The sequence below is a fragment of the Thermobia domestica genome, chromosome 2, assembly GCF_964235325.1.
Source record: "Thermobia domestica chromosome 2, izTheDome1.hap1.1, whole genome shotgun sequence".
NCBI lineage: Eukaryota > Metazoa > Arthropoda > Insecta > Zygentoma > Lepismatidae > Thermobia > Thermobia domestica.
The window spans coordinates 49,815,561-49,834,106 of NC_137455.1; the positions used below are offsets into that span (position 1 = coordinate 49,815,561).

At 37.9% G+C, this 18,546-nt stretch overlaps 1 protein-coding gene across 1 annotated transcript in view; it reads left to right on the forward strand.

Moving 5' to 3' along the window:
- The first annotated feature begins 747 nt into the window (after window positions 1-747).
- Kap3 (kinesin associated protein 3) overlaps window positions 748-18,546 on the forward strand; it is an 89,205-nt gene continuing 71,406 nt past the window's right edge. Inside the window, exons 1-2 of the mRNA XM_081741165.1 lie at window positions 748-904; window positions 15,471-15,588. Of these exons, the coding sequence (XP_081597291.1) occupies window positions 873-904; window positions 15,471-15,588 (150 nt within the window). The 5' untranslated portion in view covers window positions 748-872. The remainder of the gene's footprint in view (window positions 905-15,470; window positions 15,589-18,546) is intronic.

The window sequence follows — 18,546 nt, forward strand, 5'->3', positions numbered from 1 at the left end:
CAAGTCTGGGAGCAGCAGAGAGACCCACATTTGACATTCATATCATTATAGATTATTTGGCTCATATTTCCTATGTTATTCTTCACTCACCAGTAAAGGGTTGTTATTACGTCTTACATAAGTCTCGAGTCGGTACGAGACAGAGGACCTGGCCATCATATGTCTCAACCAGTGGCGTATTTACGATTTTGTTTCGGGAGGGGCTTTGCTAACTTTCGGGGGGGGCTTTGCCTGAAAATGTGAAAATTCTGCAAGATATTTCATATACTTTACTATAGTAAGTAAGATTTCGGGGGGGGGGCTTAAGCCCGGAAGCCACCCCCCTAAATACGCCACTGGTCTCAACTAATGTTTCCAAACTTCTGTGTATGGAACGCAACTCACAAAATGCAATAAGACATGCCGGTTATTGCAAACTAAATAATAAATTTTGCGTTGCGTTGACACAAATTGTTACGAATGTGCGCGATAATCCCTCAAGAAGTTTTAATTGTTTAGTGGATCTTGTGATCTTCGATGGATCTTGCCTCAAGTTTGCAAATTTTGAAACTGGAAGACGTAGGGACTCATTACATACATTTTTCCGTGAAATTTATGGACCGCAATATTACAAAAAAACAAACAACAACAACAACAACAACAAAGGAACCACCCAATTGTAAGTACTATTTCGCTGCGTAGACGCACACTGCTACATAAGGAGGCCCGGTGATAAGTATAGTTTTCTAATCTGGGAAGAAGAAGTTTCTCGTGGAAAGACTATTAAGGCAGCTACAGACAACTTTAGCAACATGGCGGAAAAGCGATGTACACAGAAGCTGGGAGAAGGTCGATAAAATATTGTCGTCGCGTACTTTTTGTAGGATGTCAGAATGCAGTCTGATGATGCAAGATATTTAAAACGGTGAGTTTCATACATGAACAATACGGGCATGTTTTGCATGTTATCTGCAAACAAATAGTATATTGTCCGTGTTATGTGAGTGGAATTTAATTAATCCAAATTCAAGTTCGTCTGCTTGTCACATTCTTGTGACAATAATTCAGTCTGCAATCCAGTGAATTTTATGAAAGCATTTCATGTGCTTTTTAAGTAATATTTGCTATAAAACTTACCATGTTACATCATTATTAATCAAAATTCACCACGTATTAATTCTGTCAGCAATAAAGCATAACAGTGCGTCAAAATATACATAAACATGGGTTTCAAGCAAAGCATGAAGTGTTGGGTAATCTTTTTTGCATAAGCTAAAAGTGCTTTAATATGCATCCTGGTAACTTCTACCAATTGTCTTGATGAGGTAAAAGCTAAATGATTACAAGATAATTAATTGGTCAATCGTATCGTTAGCAGAGAGGGTAAATGAATTCTGACAGTTTAATTGTATCACAAGTTTTGGTGCTAATGTGATATTAAGTTTGTGGCATTACTATATCATTAATACAGGCGAGCTTTAAATAAATAATAATTATTTTGTAGAAAAAGGTATCTGCTCGGATCAACAGAAAGGTTTGATGCGTGACAAGTGCTAGTGAAACTCGTATCATTGCTAAACCTCAGTTCTTTTCACTATCCTTGCTTACGGCTATTCTCATCGTCGCTAACGCGCTTGCTCTCTTCGGACGTACTTTGCGCTACCGCTGTCCAGTCTCACCTAGCACAGGTTCGTGTTTTTGTACAGTTTTTATGCCATATATTCGGACGCCGTATTTATATGGAAATCATGAAATAATTGCGATTGTTCAGTAATTACTTTTGGTGCCTCTCTTAAATTTTGTCAGTGCCAAGTCAGATATTTTTATGTCGCCCAGCACAAATCATTTAGGTAACAATAAGATGAAAATTAGTGAAAGAATTATAAAATTATTTCGAATGGTGTGCCAAAAGTAAACCTGCACAGTGTATTTTGTGTTTATAGCTTCTCTTATGGGTGTTAACACGGAATGTCGGACGCATACATTATTTATGTTATTTTGCCTTGTTACTTGCAAGAATACTGCCTACATAAGATAGTTCCATAGACAGTAATCATTCTTTGTGAAGTAACCAATTTTACCTGTAAAATTTCCATTTTTATGGTGATATATATTTAATCTGCACCGACCCTGTTACAGTAACAGTGCTCTTAGTTCGGTGCCATCTGAGTTAAGGTTCGTCTCCTGGACCTAGCCGAGAGGGAGTGGCCGAGTTAAAGTCTGATAAGGCCCGCCAGGCCAAAGTTATAGACCTATATTAAGTAAACGAAAGAAACCAAATCAAACATAACCTATTCATAAATAATTGTTGTCATGTCAAATAGCTGGCAAGGCTTAACGGAATAAAAGCCATGGTGCAAGAATAGTGCACTTCGTACGTTACCATTTCGGTTCGGAGCAGGACGTTTGGGCGCGAAACACTTGGACGTAAAGCCGTATATCTGAATAGGGTAAACTACGTATAGTATGGCCGCTACGTCTCTGGCTCTGGCAGTCTGCACGTGGACAAAACAATGTTGCCAATTTGCCCTTTATACATTATTTTCTTTGGCTTCGGTTCTAAAGAACTAGCCGTTGTCACCAATTAGTAACAATACTTCTTAACAGCACACTCAAACACACAAAAAGAAAAGAAAAAAGTTACAATAACCAAACTCGATCTCAGTGCAGTTTTCACTCAACTATGCACAAACAAAAGGTTATTAAGTAGAAGACTTTCGCTTAAATTGATATCCGAACCACTACTTGGTTTACACTTGAAAGAAGGGTTGTGGTTCGACAAAGAATTGAACATGGGACGCCTTGATTAAAAGGTGAAAAGAAGAAACTAATGAGATGATTTGATATGTGAAAACGATGCCATGAAATTCACATGATTTAAAGCATTTTTCGTTTTTTACCAGCCAACCCTGATGAAAAGAGATGTAATTTTTGTGTGATAGGGATTGTTAGAAGCCTCTTCATAGTTGTGCCATTGTTTTCTTTTATATATATATATATATATATATATATATATATATTGTGTACTTTCGAGCTTTCTCTTGTCATCTAGAGAAGTGTCTAGATTACTTTTATCTTGTCATCTAGAGAAGTATCTAGATTACTTTTATTTTTTTAATATTTATATTGTATTAGGATCGACAAGAAAGTAGTATAGAGTTAGAAGTTAATAAGTTCATTATTAAGTGTGTTTCCTTTAAGTTTCGTTCCAATGCGGTCACCATTGGTCTTCACTTAAGGGCTGTCATCTTTTCTGATTATCACCAGATAGAATGTTGAAAAATTCACATTTTGCAAGTTTTAACTTTTATTTTAGATTTAATTTCATTACTTTCCCTTATATTTACTGTACTCTCTATTAGTACTGGAACAAAATATGTATACTCATGAGCAATTGAATTAGAGATAGTTGCCGTTTTGGGGAAATGCGGCTGTATTCGGCTTAGCAAATGTAATAGGAGGTCCTAGCATGCGACAACGAGGACGTCAGACCTCGTAGGAGCTGCGTGAGTAACGCTTAATTATAGGATGGATATGGCACGATACTTCAGCACTTATGACAGTGGACAGATTGTTGGGGTCAGATATGTCGGTCCTCCATTTCTGAAGTTAGGCAGGGACTGGGCTTTCCAAGAACCAGCGTATAAATTCAGGCAAAACCACTGCTGTCAGGCCCCACTGTCGTGGTGTACGACTCGTTGATGACTGTCGAATAGTTCGGATGCTAAGAGCGGATAGACAGGGCATAGTGCAGCATCTCTCTCCTCAAGTCAGTGCTGGACAACCATATATATATGGGATGATATATGAGAAACCATGCCACCCTGAACCATTTCGTCGCCATAGGGTACAAAAAGCGGGCCACGAGAATACCTCTGCTCAACACCCGGCATATACACAACGACTGACACGGGCAATAATTCCATGCGTTTCAAAGTTGTGGTGGGAAATACGCACATGTATAAATCTTTAAATATACAGATGTGTGAGTAATGCCTTCGTCGTTGTCCTTGTAGAAAATGAAGAGCTGAGTAGTATAAATTAACGATAAGGAGCGTCTTTAGCGCTGCCTTTATCACAAACTAAAGTACTGAATAGAATAAGTAACGTTAAGGCTGTTAATTTCCGAGCCAATTGACATATCCGTTGTTACCTACGCTTGGGGTTAAATGTTACCAGGATTGGCACCCAATAGAGCTAAACGGCCTCTAAAACACAATAATCGACGATGGACGCAACGAATTCGACAATAATCTTGGTCACTTTAGACATTTTATTTTTCACCTCCATACCGATGGAGATTTAAATTGGAACACAACGGTATCTGAAATGTGACTATTCAACTTATCGGGCTGGAAAACTATGGATTTGACATTAATATTTGTTGTTTTCGAGTATTTTTGCATATCATCCCCTTCCCACCTCCCTAGGGATGCTAATGGGGGGCTGAATGTTAAGTTAAACAGCGTTGAAACTGTCACCATTTGTCTCACGAGGGAACCTATCCAAGTGCAACTCTGACTTCGAGTCGAGACTATGGTCGTTGGATACCTTGTAGCAAAAGAACATAACACGAAAAGTGATACATCCTCGATCACAACCGTTGCGGAGATATAAGCGTGAAAAGTTAGAAATTGAGCTCCATACTATACATTACAAAGTCAGCTTCCGGGTCAGATTTTTCGGAAGCGGTCAGGTAAGGAAACTCAGCGAATACATATCAAATTAGTGTTGGGAGCCCACCACCTTTTGAATGAAAAAATGTTGCCCCCGGGGCACTCGCAGGGTCTCAGGCGGGGTCCAACTCAAAATTGGCAAATGGAACCGGGGGTCAAGTAGCATATTGTATGAAAGCTATTGTTAAATAAAAGAAGATAGAACAAATCTCAACTCTCTATGATGACCCTGTGCAAACGGGCAACTGGTCAAAATGTCAATACAACCTACATCAGAAAATATATGGCCACTCTTCTAAATCCGTTAAGTTGTGACAATAACAAGACAGAAAAACACGTTTAAAAGTGCAAGGTATTGAAGTTAAACAAATTGTTGCAGAGTCTCTCACAGAGTTACATAACGGACCTTATCCAAGTATAAGTGTGACTTTGAATGACCAATGGACAATAGAATGACCATGATGTAGGTTGTATTGACATTTTGACCAGTTGCCCGTTTGCACAGGGTCATCATAGAGAGTTGAGATTTGTTCTATCTTCTTTTATTTAACAATAGCTTTCATACAATATGCTACTTGACCCCCGGTTCCAATTGCCAATTTTGAGTTAGACCCCGCCTGGGACCCTGCGAGTGCCCCGGGGGCAACATTGTTTTCATTCAAAAGGTGGTGGGATCCCAACACTAATGTGATATGTATTCGCTGAGTTTCCTTACCTGTCCGTTTCCGAAAAATCTGACCCGGAAGCTGACTTTGTAATGTATAGTATGGAGCTCAATTTCTAACTTTTCACGCTTATATCTCTGCAACGGTTGCGATCGAGGATGTATCACTTTTCGTGTTATATTCTTTTTGGACAAGGTATCCAACGACCATAGTCTCGACTCGAAGTCAGAGTTGCACTTGGATAGGTTCCCTCGTCAGTGACCCCGAAAACTAAGAATTAAATATTAATATCGATCATTTTTGATAATTTTTCTGCGCTCCCGTTTCGACACCCCCTAGGAGCGCTAGAGGGTCTTACCCACACTGGGAGCTAAACTTGAACTTAAAGCACTTGGGACCGTCACCATTTAACTTAGCGATCTCCAAGACGATTGATTCGATCCTAAGTATTTTCCGATTATTTTTACATGTCATGATTTAATCCCCTCCCTTCTGCACAAGGTGCTGATAGGAGATAGACTTAAAAAACGGCATCGGGAGTATTACTAGTTATTTAAGCATTCCTGAGAGCAGTGAATTCGACATTAATATCGGTCATTTTATATGTCTCCTCCTCCCCCTACGAGAACAGAGGGGTCTTACTCCCACTAGGCGCTGAACTTGGACTTCTTCAGAACTGCCACCAATTAACTTAGCTACGTTGAAAAATGTTGATTCGACATTAGTGTCGGACGTTTTCGATTATTTTTACATATCACCCCCCCCCCCCAACCCTGGGTGCCGATGGAGATTGAAATTGGATTTTAACAACATCGGGAGATCATGATTCATCTCAGCGACGTCGAAAACTATAAATTCGACACTAATGTCGATCATTTTTATATGCCATTCGCTCTCCCTTGCTCCCGATAGTGCTGTTTTCTAGAGTGTAAGCAATATGTGTAATAAGTTCGGTTAAAATTGCTCCAGGCATTCTAGACTTATGCAGGATATATATTAAGATTATATTCAACTTTTTTAAAGTCAAATTTATGCTTTTCTAGTAAGATTATATCGGCATTCATTTAATTAGAATTAAAGGTCCTAGAACTAAGATGAAAAAGAATTCATAAATAAATGAAACCCTTGATTCCGTGACAAATTGTTGCATTTGAACATTGTTGCGCATTTCGACCAACTTGGAACTTCTAAATTCAATCAGGAGCAACATAATAAATACAAAAGAACACAAAAGGAATACATTTATATTCGAGATCTTCAAAATTTATTTTAAATTAAACATAATTTATTTAATTAGTTATGTTTCAACATTAATAAATGTTAAGAATATTTGTAAGCAAGGACGAAAACAAGATCTGTTGGGCCAGAAACTGATCCACAACAGCAAGAATTAATGCAAAACGTGGGAAGAAATGCTACAGGAAAATAGTTCTGCATCAGGATCGAGAAGAGTGGAAAGCTGCATTAAATGATTCGAGAGATTGCTAGCCGAAGATGATGATGATTCAAGTTAATTTTTATAGAGCTATACATTTTTCTTCAGCGTACCTCCTGACCTTTGATCTTTTCCCAACTAAATCAGAAACACAATAAATAGAAGGTCATAAACTGTTAGAAAAGAAAACATCGTGGTTCCTTTTTTTGGTATATCATATTATTTCATTTTGTTTTCTGGTTCTGTTTTGCGGCAACAGTGACTAATTAGTTTCTTTAGTTCGTAAACACTACAGAGGATGGATTGCCAAAAAGTTTGTGATTATTTTTAAAATGTTTAGTTTAATATCCGACGATTATGTACGGATGTTAAGGAAAACTGTGATAATGAAGTGGATAGTAATAGTGAAATGGAGCAAGTGAAAGGAGTTGGGAGAAGCCTGAGGAAACCTATGCACATTGTGTTCATCACAAAGCCCACTTGGCGGGCACAGGAATTGAACCAGGCCTTCACGCACCAGAAAAAAGCTCCTTATCACAGAGCCACCGCGACTCCAATTTGTGATTTAAAAGCCAACGGAAGTCAGCGCAATAAGATATATACAATATGTACTGATTCTGTGTGTTGAAGTATAACTGTATGTCTTTAATAATAATAATAATAATAATAATAATAAAACTTTTCCATAATAAAACCCGAAAAGTAAGCAACCGTCGGGGCTGGAATAGAACCATCGAATCTCTAGCTTTCCGTGGCAATGCGCTATCGAGTCTTCTGTCAGTTCAGCTTTCTTTTATTTTATTTTTTTCAGTTGGTTTCCAGCAATTTAGATCATATATATGGTACGTTATCAATGTAAGATCCACAGTGTAACCTACTCACTCCTGGATTAGCGCCTACACTGAGTAGGCGTAGAGCCTGGGGCGGTCTGCAACCTGGGAGTGGCATATTTTACTTCCCTCCTTATTTATTATGCATTATAATGTGCTTTTCGCTTTTCGAGTGGTCGAGTCTATCAAAAGCATATTCAGCAGTAATTCTTTATGCAGCCGTAGCTTGAAGTATTATTATGCCGTTGTTATTATTGACAACAATTTGATTCTTGTAACTTACAAATTCTAAACGCTCGATCAAAATGTAAAATTTTGTTCATGTATTAAAACGGCAACAGCAACAAAAGCACTTTCAAATTCTATAAGTAGACATACGTATATTTGACATTACGTAACCACTTTGGAGTCGAATTGGTTCCGAACTTAACCTTTCTGCAGCCCAAGTTTGGAAGGAAAGAACAAGTTTTAAAAGTTCATCATTGTATTTTTTTAAGTTACAATAGTCTCAAAGAATCAAATAAATAAATTGTGTATATAGCTTCTACATATATTTGTCGATTAGAATTGTAATATAATACCTGTACTTACTCATGGGCGTTGAAATGTTGTCCATGTCAATGTTGTTTTAACATAAATTTTATACACGGAACATTTTAGTAGAGCATGCATAACACTAATACAATGAAATATCAAGTTTGTGTGAAAGGAATTATGATAAATTATAAAAACGTACCTAAAGAAATAATAAAAGCAAGCTAAAGGAAGATAAATTGTTTGTATAAGCTTTACCATACTTCATTTTTATTTGAAAGCAGTATGTAGAAATTCTTTGAGATCGTGTTACTCTCTTCATTCTTTGTGCGTTAAGTGCGTTGATATGACTAATACATATGTTAGACCTATTAATTTTCTTTTCAATTGCAACAGCAGCAATATTGAAATACTTCTTTCATTGTCAGGCATGTTTCTTCTGCTTATTCAGTATGTTTCTGTAGACGTTGAGAATGAAGTAATAACGTGAAAAAAATTCACAAACAAAAAAAGTTACCTGTTACGTACTGTACTGATTAACCAAGGTCGACATTGTTGTAATGTTATCGCTTACAAAAATGTGTCACGCAACAAATGCAGATAATGATGAAAGAAGAGTAAAGGATTGAGATTAGCAGTGGCGTATTTAAAATTTTTGTTTGGGTGTGGGGCCACCACCTTCTTTGTCATTGGAGTGCTTGTCAGTAGTCATTCTCCACTTAAAATCCATTAAGTAGTAGTCTATTGTAGCCATGGCCAATTTCAGATGGATAAATAAAGGCGTAGTGCCTACTTGATATTCCCAATAATACTTCGATATTTAAAACTGAAACCACGATAATTCTTCTACAGTAAACTACCAACACAGACATATATCTGTAAATATGTGAAAAGAACAGTTCACTATTCATATGCTTTAATATCATAAAGTTATCACAACCAAACTAAAAAAATAAATAAACGTATTAGAGAATTTAGTAGTAACTTCCCCAGCAGTTATGTCATTGTATTAATTGTTTGACATATTACTAATCATCGTTTGGCTGACAGGTTGGCCATTGTCATCAGGACATCGAAATTGTTAGGAAAATGTAGATATCGATATATCGGGAGTTGCAAAATATGTGTCACAACTCTTGGGAGGTGACTCGTGCCACTGAGACAAGAAAAAAGGTTCTCTTGAACTTTCGACTATCGGACATAGTTTCGGATCTACAAGGTGCCGAAAACGTGAGAAAATGATTTTCGGGCGCCAATAGTTCGGAAACTATCCGACGTAAAGACGGCGGGTGAAAAATTCACTGAAGTCATACCTGCTGTATTGAATTTTGCATGTTTCACAATCCTACCATGCACGCGCAAGGGATTCCCCAAAGGAACGTAGGGAGTCCCGGATAATCTGCCAAATGAAGATTGGTCTAAATGGATATGAATTCATAGGGTTTCTACCAGGTAACAATAATTCGTTTGTATTAAGTCGATATCTGGAACAAATACAAAATGGTGGACACCTTCATGCCCGTTGTGTGTGGTTGCATAATCGCCAGGTACGGATGCTGAACAACAGTGACGTTCTGAGTATTAAGTGTAGCGAATGTGTACTCAAATGCTCTAGAAAGACATATGGAGTGTCGGTAGAGCACAACAGATGAAGCAGGGCGATTCACATGTGTGGAAACACGTAACGAAAAATGCCCCAAAAAAATGCACTCCTACTAAGTAAACGTGATTTCAAAGCGTCGGAAATGTAAAGAATAGCATCAAGAACATGAAAGCCATTGCCAATTCGCCAATAATATTCCATCAATCTGACACAATATGATGTGCACGGTTGCATACCAATAAGGATGCAACAACTGAGGTCAGGTTTAAATTGTGCAAGGGGACTCACAAAGAAATTGGGTAAACTAAAGGAATGTTACTTGTGGGGTCGCATGATCGATCTTGAAATGTGGCCAATGTGTGTGTTGATATCAACATGTAGCTAATGGACAAATGTCAACATGTCCCACTACTGCTGGGACACCGTTTCACGTGCGAAAACTAGGAAAATAACGTTGTACAATCTGCTATTACATGTGGTGCACTTTTTGGTTGAACGTAACTAGAACACGATTGTATCAATGTTCCTCTTTGTTTGGGACATTGTCCCACAGTCGACACATGAAAAGAAATCTCTTAACCCATGGTTCAAATTCTGATAGAGCGTGAAAATAACAAACTTGTATCATATCCCACGTCTTTTAGGACATATGACGTACTCGACATATAGGAAAATACCTCCAGAAATTCGTATCTTACACACAATGCACATGCCAAGACAAAGACGAAAATGAACCAATTTGGCACATGTAACACTACAGCTGGAACACCGTACATATGGAAAATAAAACGACAGGAGAAATAGGAAGAAACGTCTTAAAGCTCTGATTGTTTACAACTGTGCAGTAGAAATAAAATGAAACGCACAAGCATGTCGGGAGACTGTACAAGAGCGCTTGCCAAACAAAATGGGTACTCCTCAAAGGAATGAATACAGAGAAAGTGAGGCTCCCTCGAAGCCTCAGGGTTAGAGCGCTTGCTTTCGTTCGCGTGATCGCAGTTTCCAAACCTACTGGGAGCCCACGGCCTCAGATTCAAGACCCGAGTAGTTATTTTCCTATTTTTCGCACGTGGGACGGTGTCCCAGCAGTAGTGGGACATGTTGACATTTGTCCATTAGCTACATGTTGGTATCAACACACACATTGGCCACATTTCAAGATCGATCATGCGAGCCCACTAGTGACATTCATTTAGTTTACCTAGTTTTTTTGTGAGTTCCCTTGCACAATTTCAACTTGGCCTCAGTTCTTGCATCCATATTGGTATGCAACCGTGCACATCATATTGCGTCGGATTGAGGGAATATTATTGGTGAATCGACAATGGTTTTCATGTTCTTGGCGCTAATCTTTACATTTCCGACGCTTTGAAATCACGTTTACTTAGTAGGAGTGCATTTTTTTTGGGCAAAATTTGATGTAATATCGCGGCTCAAGTTTTTCTATTATTTTACCAACAAAAAAAACTGAAATCCGACAACTGCTCTTCATTCCTTGGCCGACTGACACTTTTTGCGGGCGGGGAAAAAAATTCACGACTGCGCATGAGTGTCCTTTATACATCTACACTGAAGAGAATCTCCCGCGCTTCTATGGTTTACTCGAGAAGAAAATAAGGTTCGATACTTTTTAAACAAACCTCGTATATATATATAAAGTGAAAGTCAATGTGTTTGTGACTTCCTACATCTTTTAAACTTCCCGACCGATGTCGATCAGATTTTTGACATAGATGAGGTTCGTACCTAGGATGTTTATCATTTCTCTTTGACGGTGCGACGTAAGGGAGAGGGATATATATATATATATATATATAATATATATATACAGGGTGAAAGGGACAAAACCGAAATCCTTTGGGAGGTGATTTTACTGCTGAAAACAAGGAAGAAAGTTCCAATAAACATAGGTCCAATGCGGCGGCGTTTTCAAGCAGCAGCCGTGCGATGTTTCGCTGCCCTCTTGTAAGTGCAATATCTGCCGAACAAATAGAGATATTGACGTCGGGTCAAAAGAATGTAAAGAAAGTCATACCCCGCCAGAATGATGGCGCAAACAGAAAGAAGCAGAGCGAACTGCATAAAGGGACTCCGCAAAGGGTAAAGGGAATTATTCACCAAATGAGATGCAGTAGGGGACATGAAAATTAATAATACGTACAAACGTAAAACGACCTGGTTATGTTAGCGTACGTACTGAATGATTGATTGGAACGTGCAACTAGGATTCCCCACTGCAACGTCGGAAAACAATGCATACGACAAAATACACCACGAACTAAGTGGTTAGTTGTTGGACCGATGGTACTACTCCAAAATATTGTTTCCGAGAGCATCCAAAACAGAAAAGTGGCCGAATTGGAGGAGATTGTTGTTATTGCGCTACCAGTAATAATAATAAAAATAATAATAAGAAGAATCGAATTATTGTTTTTGTTTGTATTCTTGTACACAGTAAGTCTCAACTGCATTACACATAGAGTAACAAAACTTTATACCTTTCACCCCAATTCCGCCACTTTTTCTGTTTCAGAGATCGCTGTGAGTAACACTTTTTCAGGAGCGATATCGTCTTTCTTGTGTTACCATCGATCCAACAAACCACATCGTTCGTGGTGTATTCTGTCGTATGCATTACTCCCCGACGCTGCAGTGAGGAATCCCCGTTCCAATCAGTGATTCAGTATGTAAGCTATACATAACCAGATCATTTTACGTTTGTACGTATTATTCATTTTCACGTCCCCTACTGTATTTCATTTGGTGAATCCCCTTCTCCTTTGGGGAGTCCCGTTGTGAGGTTCGTATCTGGAATATTTTATTATTATTTCACTTTGACGGTACAACTTAAGGGAGGGTAGGAGGGGAAGATATTTAAAAATGATCGATATTAATGTCGAATCCATAGTTTTCAGGGGCGCTGAGATTAACAGTGACACTTCCTATGCTGTTTAAATCCAAATTCAGCCCTGCAACTTGGGGGAAGGGAATATATATAAATGATCGAAAATCACCGATATTAGTGCCGAATCTACAATTTTCGGGGTCTCTAAGATGAATAGTGACACTTCCGATCTCGTTTAAATCCAAATTCAATCCCGCAATTTGGGGGAGGGTGAGATATATAAAAATGATCGAAAATGACCGATATTAGTGTCGATTACGTAGTTTTTGGGGTCGTTGAGACGAACAGTAACACTTCCGATGCTGTTTAAATCTAGTCTCCATTGCCCTTTATGTGCAAAATGAAACGCATTTTCCTGGTACGAGAAACGGATATTCTGCTAATACATACATACATACATGCATATATATATATATATATTACCCGCCATATAAGATGTGTTTTTTATTACATTAGCATTTTTTTAAAACTGTATTCCATAGCAGTTTGAATACAAAATCACAGAAATACAATGTAAACAAAAGATTGTATCGCAAAATGCCATCATTTATGATCATAACTTATTACCGAAAACAGTATACCATTGTCTTTCCTTCAACGGACAACGGTTTTCTTCCGATTTTACATATACTAATAAATCTTCAATGATGAATATCCTCTCGCTTGAAAAGTCAACCTTTACCCTTTATGTTTATTTTAGGTTCTCAATAATACAAACCAAGGCAGTAGGGACTACATACCGTATTACTGGAGACTGGTCAGAGAAATGACGGCGAACTTGTTTTGTGAACGTCTACTTTTGAATTATATTGCAACTGGAACTAAAACGCCGTAATTAGATTTCAGGATGCAAGATTTCATCTTACGTTTTGGAAACAAGATCATTAGCAAAAGCGCTATAGGATTGGTTGATTTAAAACATTTTTTAAAAAAAGTTTAAATCAAAATAAATGAATTTAAGAGCAAAAATCCAGAAATTGTGTGAATTCATGAAATTTTCTCGTATCTCAAATCATCTAGAAGAATTTCACAATATCTGATTCGGGACGCGAGAAACTGAAAGGAGGTCCGGGGGATATTTTCTTTTCATTGAACTTTGTTATCGTGCTCTTCGTACCTGTGTTATTTGAAGAAAGAATTGAATTTTTCCTGGCGACGTAATTTTAGTAACTCTTCTCGGCTGTCACCATTTGCGTGGGTTTCTTCGGGGTTCTCCCATTTCCTCCCACTTTCTTCATTCCACCATTTCATTCATTACTCATTATCACCGTCTCCTTTAGCCTAACCGGCATAAGCGTGGAACGTAAAACTCAAAGGTTTCATTTCATTTTCTTCTCGGCTACCAGCCAGGTGAAGGTATTGACATCCGACGTTTCGAATGCGGACATCGCATTCATCTTCATGGATTGTAGTGAAGAGACCGGAGACGTGAGCATGTATATATATACTGTAGTGACTATTTAGGGATAGAGCTATGAATGGGGCTTGTGATTGGTGGTGGTTGTGGCTACGAGAAATGACTTTGTTGAATATCTGTTTTTTGATCCTGAAAATGTCCAACCAGATAGGGGCTGAGTTGAAATCCATTGTCTCTATTGAGGCTGTTCCTTTCCCGTGAGATAGCTATGGCTTCCTTTATTATTCTGTCCCAAAAAATTGCTGAACTTTACTACTATGGTGATATTTGTAAAATGAATTCTGTGTCAAAGCTCTAGGCTTTGCTCTGCTCGTCCTGACTTTCCGGTTTGCCGAAATCTTATGTAGCTGTTGTGTTTTTTGCATCGCTGCTCTATTGTACGTCCCATCTGCTCTGCCACATTCACATTGTATACGGTATACACCAGGAGTGCGAAGGTGAAGGTCGTCTTTTATTAGTTTGGGTAATGATCTGATGTTGGATGGTGGTTTATGAATCACTCTACCATGTCTGGCAAGTAATCTGCTGAGTTTCCCGGAGGCACAGCCGATAAAAGGCAATACGGCAGTAGGGAGAGAATCCTCACTCTCAGGTTTTTTGATTGCGTTGTGTTCCGAAGTAACAGCCCTTTTTATGGCCATGTTGATATTTGTAAGACTACCATTCTCTTGTAGCGTCGAACGAAGATGGTTGAATTCCTCGTGTAAATTTTTCTGGTCATTTACGGAGACTGCTGTGTGGGCCAAGGTGTTTAGCATTGTAAGACATTGTGACTTACGATGAAAGCTGCTTGCGTTGAGATAAAGATCCTTATGTGTTGGCTTCCTATATACGATGTGTCCTAATGTTCCGTCAGGTTTACGGCGAACAAGAATATCAAGAAAGGGGAGGCATCCATTCTGCTCCAATTCCATGGTGAATTTGATTTGAGGGTGACGGCTGTTGAGAAATTCTGAAAAATCCTGTAGTGTTTCAGGAACATGTGGCCAGATAGCAAAAGTATCATCAACGTATCTAAAAGAAGAACCGCCGCATCGAGAGCTTCATGTTCAAATCACTCAATGTGGAAGTTGGCAATGACAGGAGAGAGAGGAGATTCCGTGGCAAATATCTAATCAACTGATTGGTTGGACATCTAATCAATTTTCCACTAATGTGATTTTGAGGAGCTGTATGAATTATCTCCAGTATATTCAGGAGAGTATTTTGTATTCAGTAGTAGACATCGGTTGGAATAAAACTGATCTTGTGCTAATGGGTCTAATGAAAAATCTCAAAACATTTCTGGCATGAAAGTCACATACGCTGATCATAATTCACTTGAAGATGTGTTCAAACTCTAGTTCTTGGTCAGTTTTCTTGTACTTGAGTTTTCTAACTTATTTGCATACAACCATCGTAATATGATGTTTCCACCTTTTTGCAGAAAAATCAAAGCTGGTTCCATAGACGTTCATCCAACAGAAAAAGCTATTGTTGTCAATTATGAGTTGGAAGCCACCATACTGGGGGAGCTCGGTGACCCTATGTTGGGCGAGAAGAAGGTACGTATACATTATTTTCAGATGGAAGGTGTATATGAACAAGCAATGCGTTTTTTAATATAAAATATTCTTACATGTGTGTCGTACTTCATTATTAACTTACCTTAAACTCAAACGCTTCAAGTTTTTAAATGTTATATTCAATCAATTAATTAATTTATTTATTTATTAACTTTGCATCTTAGAGCGAAATTATTGCAACTTACTGGGTTTATTTATTTAGTAGCGAAATTATTGGAACTTACTGGGTTTATTTATTTAGTATTTATTTTTGCGTCCATACGTAAGACCGAGGTTATGAAGGACAGGACCTACTAATAACGTGGGGCTTCGTACAACGACTGGGCCTTGAATCCAGTAAGTTGGCGGTACGTTAACCTATCGTACAGGATCAGTTTTAATAGAGTAGGTCGTTCAGCACAACACTTCTCAATACGAAGTCATGCCGGCTGGACGCACTGAGAAACGAAAATCGTTTCCAAGGCAGTAAAGTAAACAAGTTTATTTTGAGGTAACACTAAGACGAACTAAGTACCAGTTTCATATGTAAAGGGTCTTTCGCTATAAATCATGCAGAGTTTCGTGCTTTTCGCACAAGGCCATTTTCAACTAGACTGCAAAACATTTAAGCAGATAATCGACTACGCAGATAACGTCATAATTGTAAATTATATACAAGTGAAATATTAGTCTAATTATGGCTATAATATTTACATCATATTTTATAGATCAACAATGTACTAATATTAGTAAAACTTGGAGGTGTACACAGTACTTCTTTATGCGTGAAAATAGAAATAACAATTGAGACAAGTTGAATAAGTAAGAGTGCACTCTTTACAGATCATTAATTAAGGGGGGAGGGGACAAGTGTTTGGATTTACATTACTAGGTTTACAATTCGAAGTGTTTACTGATATACAAGCAGTCATGTGAAGAACTCAAGATACAAGATGCATTAAGCCTTATTTTTTCTTGTGAAGGGATACTCGAGCATGTATCGGAAATTATGGTAATTTTAATACTTTGCTGTAAGGAATACATGTTGAATAATTTTAGCTATAAGAGAATTCAATTAATTTCTTCATAAGAATCTCATCTTGAACTTAAAAGGAACTTTGTAAAGTAATAATTACGAAGAATAGATAGAGGAACGAATACGAGTATTGTTGAATGAATCATTTTTTTTTTTTTTTCTGCATAATTTCTATCCAAAGTTTTACAGTGTCCTACCTGTGTACAAACTGGTGGATGGTGTGGTAAAAATCCTGCATCTGGCTGTCCAAGAAATCACTCGCGACAAATATGACATTGTCATTGAAATGCCTCCGATGCAAGGTTTCTTCAATTTTCGAACAAGGTAGAAGTTGTTGGGTGCGAGATCCTGGATAAGGGAGAATTTCAAAACTCAGGCTACATGAGTCACGATCTGCTTAATGGAATGGGCGGAAACATGGTCGTGAAAAAAGTCACAAATCCTTTGGTCACTATTTCGTGATGTTTCTTCTTGATTACATCTCGCCACTTGATTAGGAGATCCTGGTAGTGTCGTCATTCCACGTCCAGGGGATCAGCGGTCCCAGCTCTGCCATTTCCAGAGTTAATGAACTTTGATGAGAAGGTTCTATATTGTCTTTAATAGTTATGTGCCAAACGTCAGTTGAGGCCATTTACCTTCGCTACGTGTGCAGAGATGCGAAGTTTGACTAGCATTTTTGAAAGTTGATCAAAAGACCAGGTCTTTATGTTTACTACATTTGAACAACTTTCAAGTTGATTCAGAATGTTACTAATTAGCTCTCTATGCATACTTCAGTGTAGATACAGCTCTTAAAAATTGGCAAACAAAAAAGTCTACGCAATTCAGGAAGCCCACATTGAACACACATAACTACGTTATAAATGTTCCAATTCAGTCAAAACTTGGAGACATAATTACCGTGATGTTGATGTGTGGATTAAATTCCGTTCCCACTATCCAGCTAAATCCAAAGATATGCATTTAAAAAGTTGGTCAAAATATCGTAAATGTAAATTTAGGGGGACAGTATCTCAACTGTACCCTCTCCACTCTCATTTTATTTGCCACTCTCATTTTATCTGGAAAGAGCATGCTTCAAGCCATATAAGCTATGTAGTTCTATAGTTTAACTGTAGAACCATGTCTCTTAATGAATAATAATAATAATAATAATAAAGTTTCAAACAGTAGTACTTGTGATCCTTTGTGAAAATTTGTATAAATGAAGTTCATGCTTATTGAGTATATGCTGCGGCAAAGTCATTGGATATAATTTGCATTGTACTGAACACTCGTAACGACAGATATCCATAACAGTGTAAAATATAAAGATAACATTAAAATGAATAGAGACGTACATAGTAAATTTGCAAGACGTGCAATATACTGAACAGCAATTCCATTTGTGGCTAAATTGGGCTGAAATCCTGTCTTGGAAAGAATGTGGATAAATATTATCTTCGTGATAAAGTTGATGGTGCGTGTAAGGTCATAAATATATGTTGCTCTGGAATCAAACAGGTATCTTGAACAGTTGGACAATGAAAGAAGCGGGCAGGACCGTGGGGGTGTATGAAACTGACAAAAGAGCGTCTTGTTGTTCATATGAAACTTTACATATATCTTCCACTCAAGAAAAATTGCCATACTATACACGAAACATACTACCCAGGTTGTTTTGGTCATCTAAACGACTCTGTAAACCAGCACAAGTGTTCTGAGTACTTTTTAGCTACTTCCCGTGTATATTTGGCACATATTTTTTCTGACCTGGCTTGAAAACATTGCTAGTCAGTAAGTTCAACCTATCGGATGTTGTAATAGTGATCGGTTGTAAGCCCTTCTTCACCGTGTGCCTTTCCTTCCCAAATGGATTGCAGCAGGCCTTTTGTAGGAATCGAAATTCAGTCAGCAGCAAAGCCACATACGAACAAATT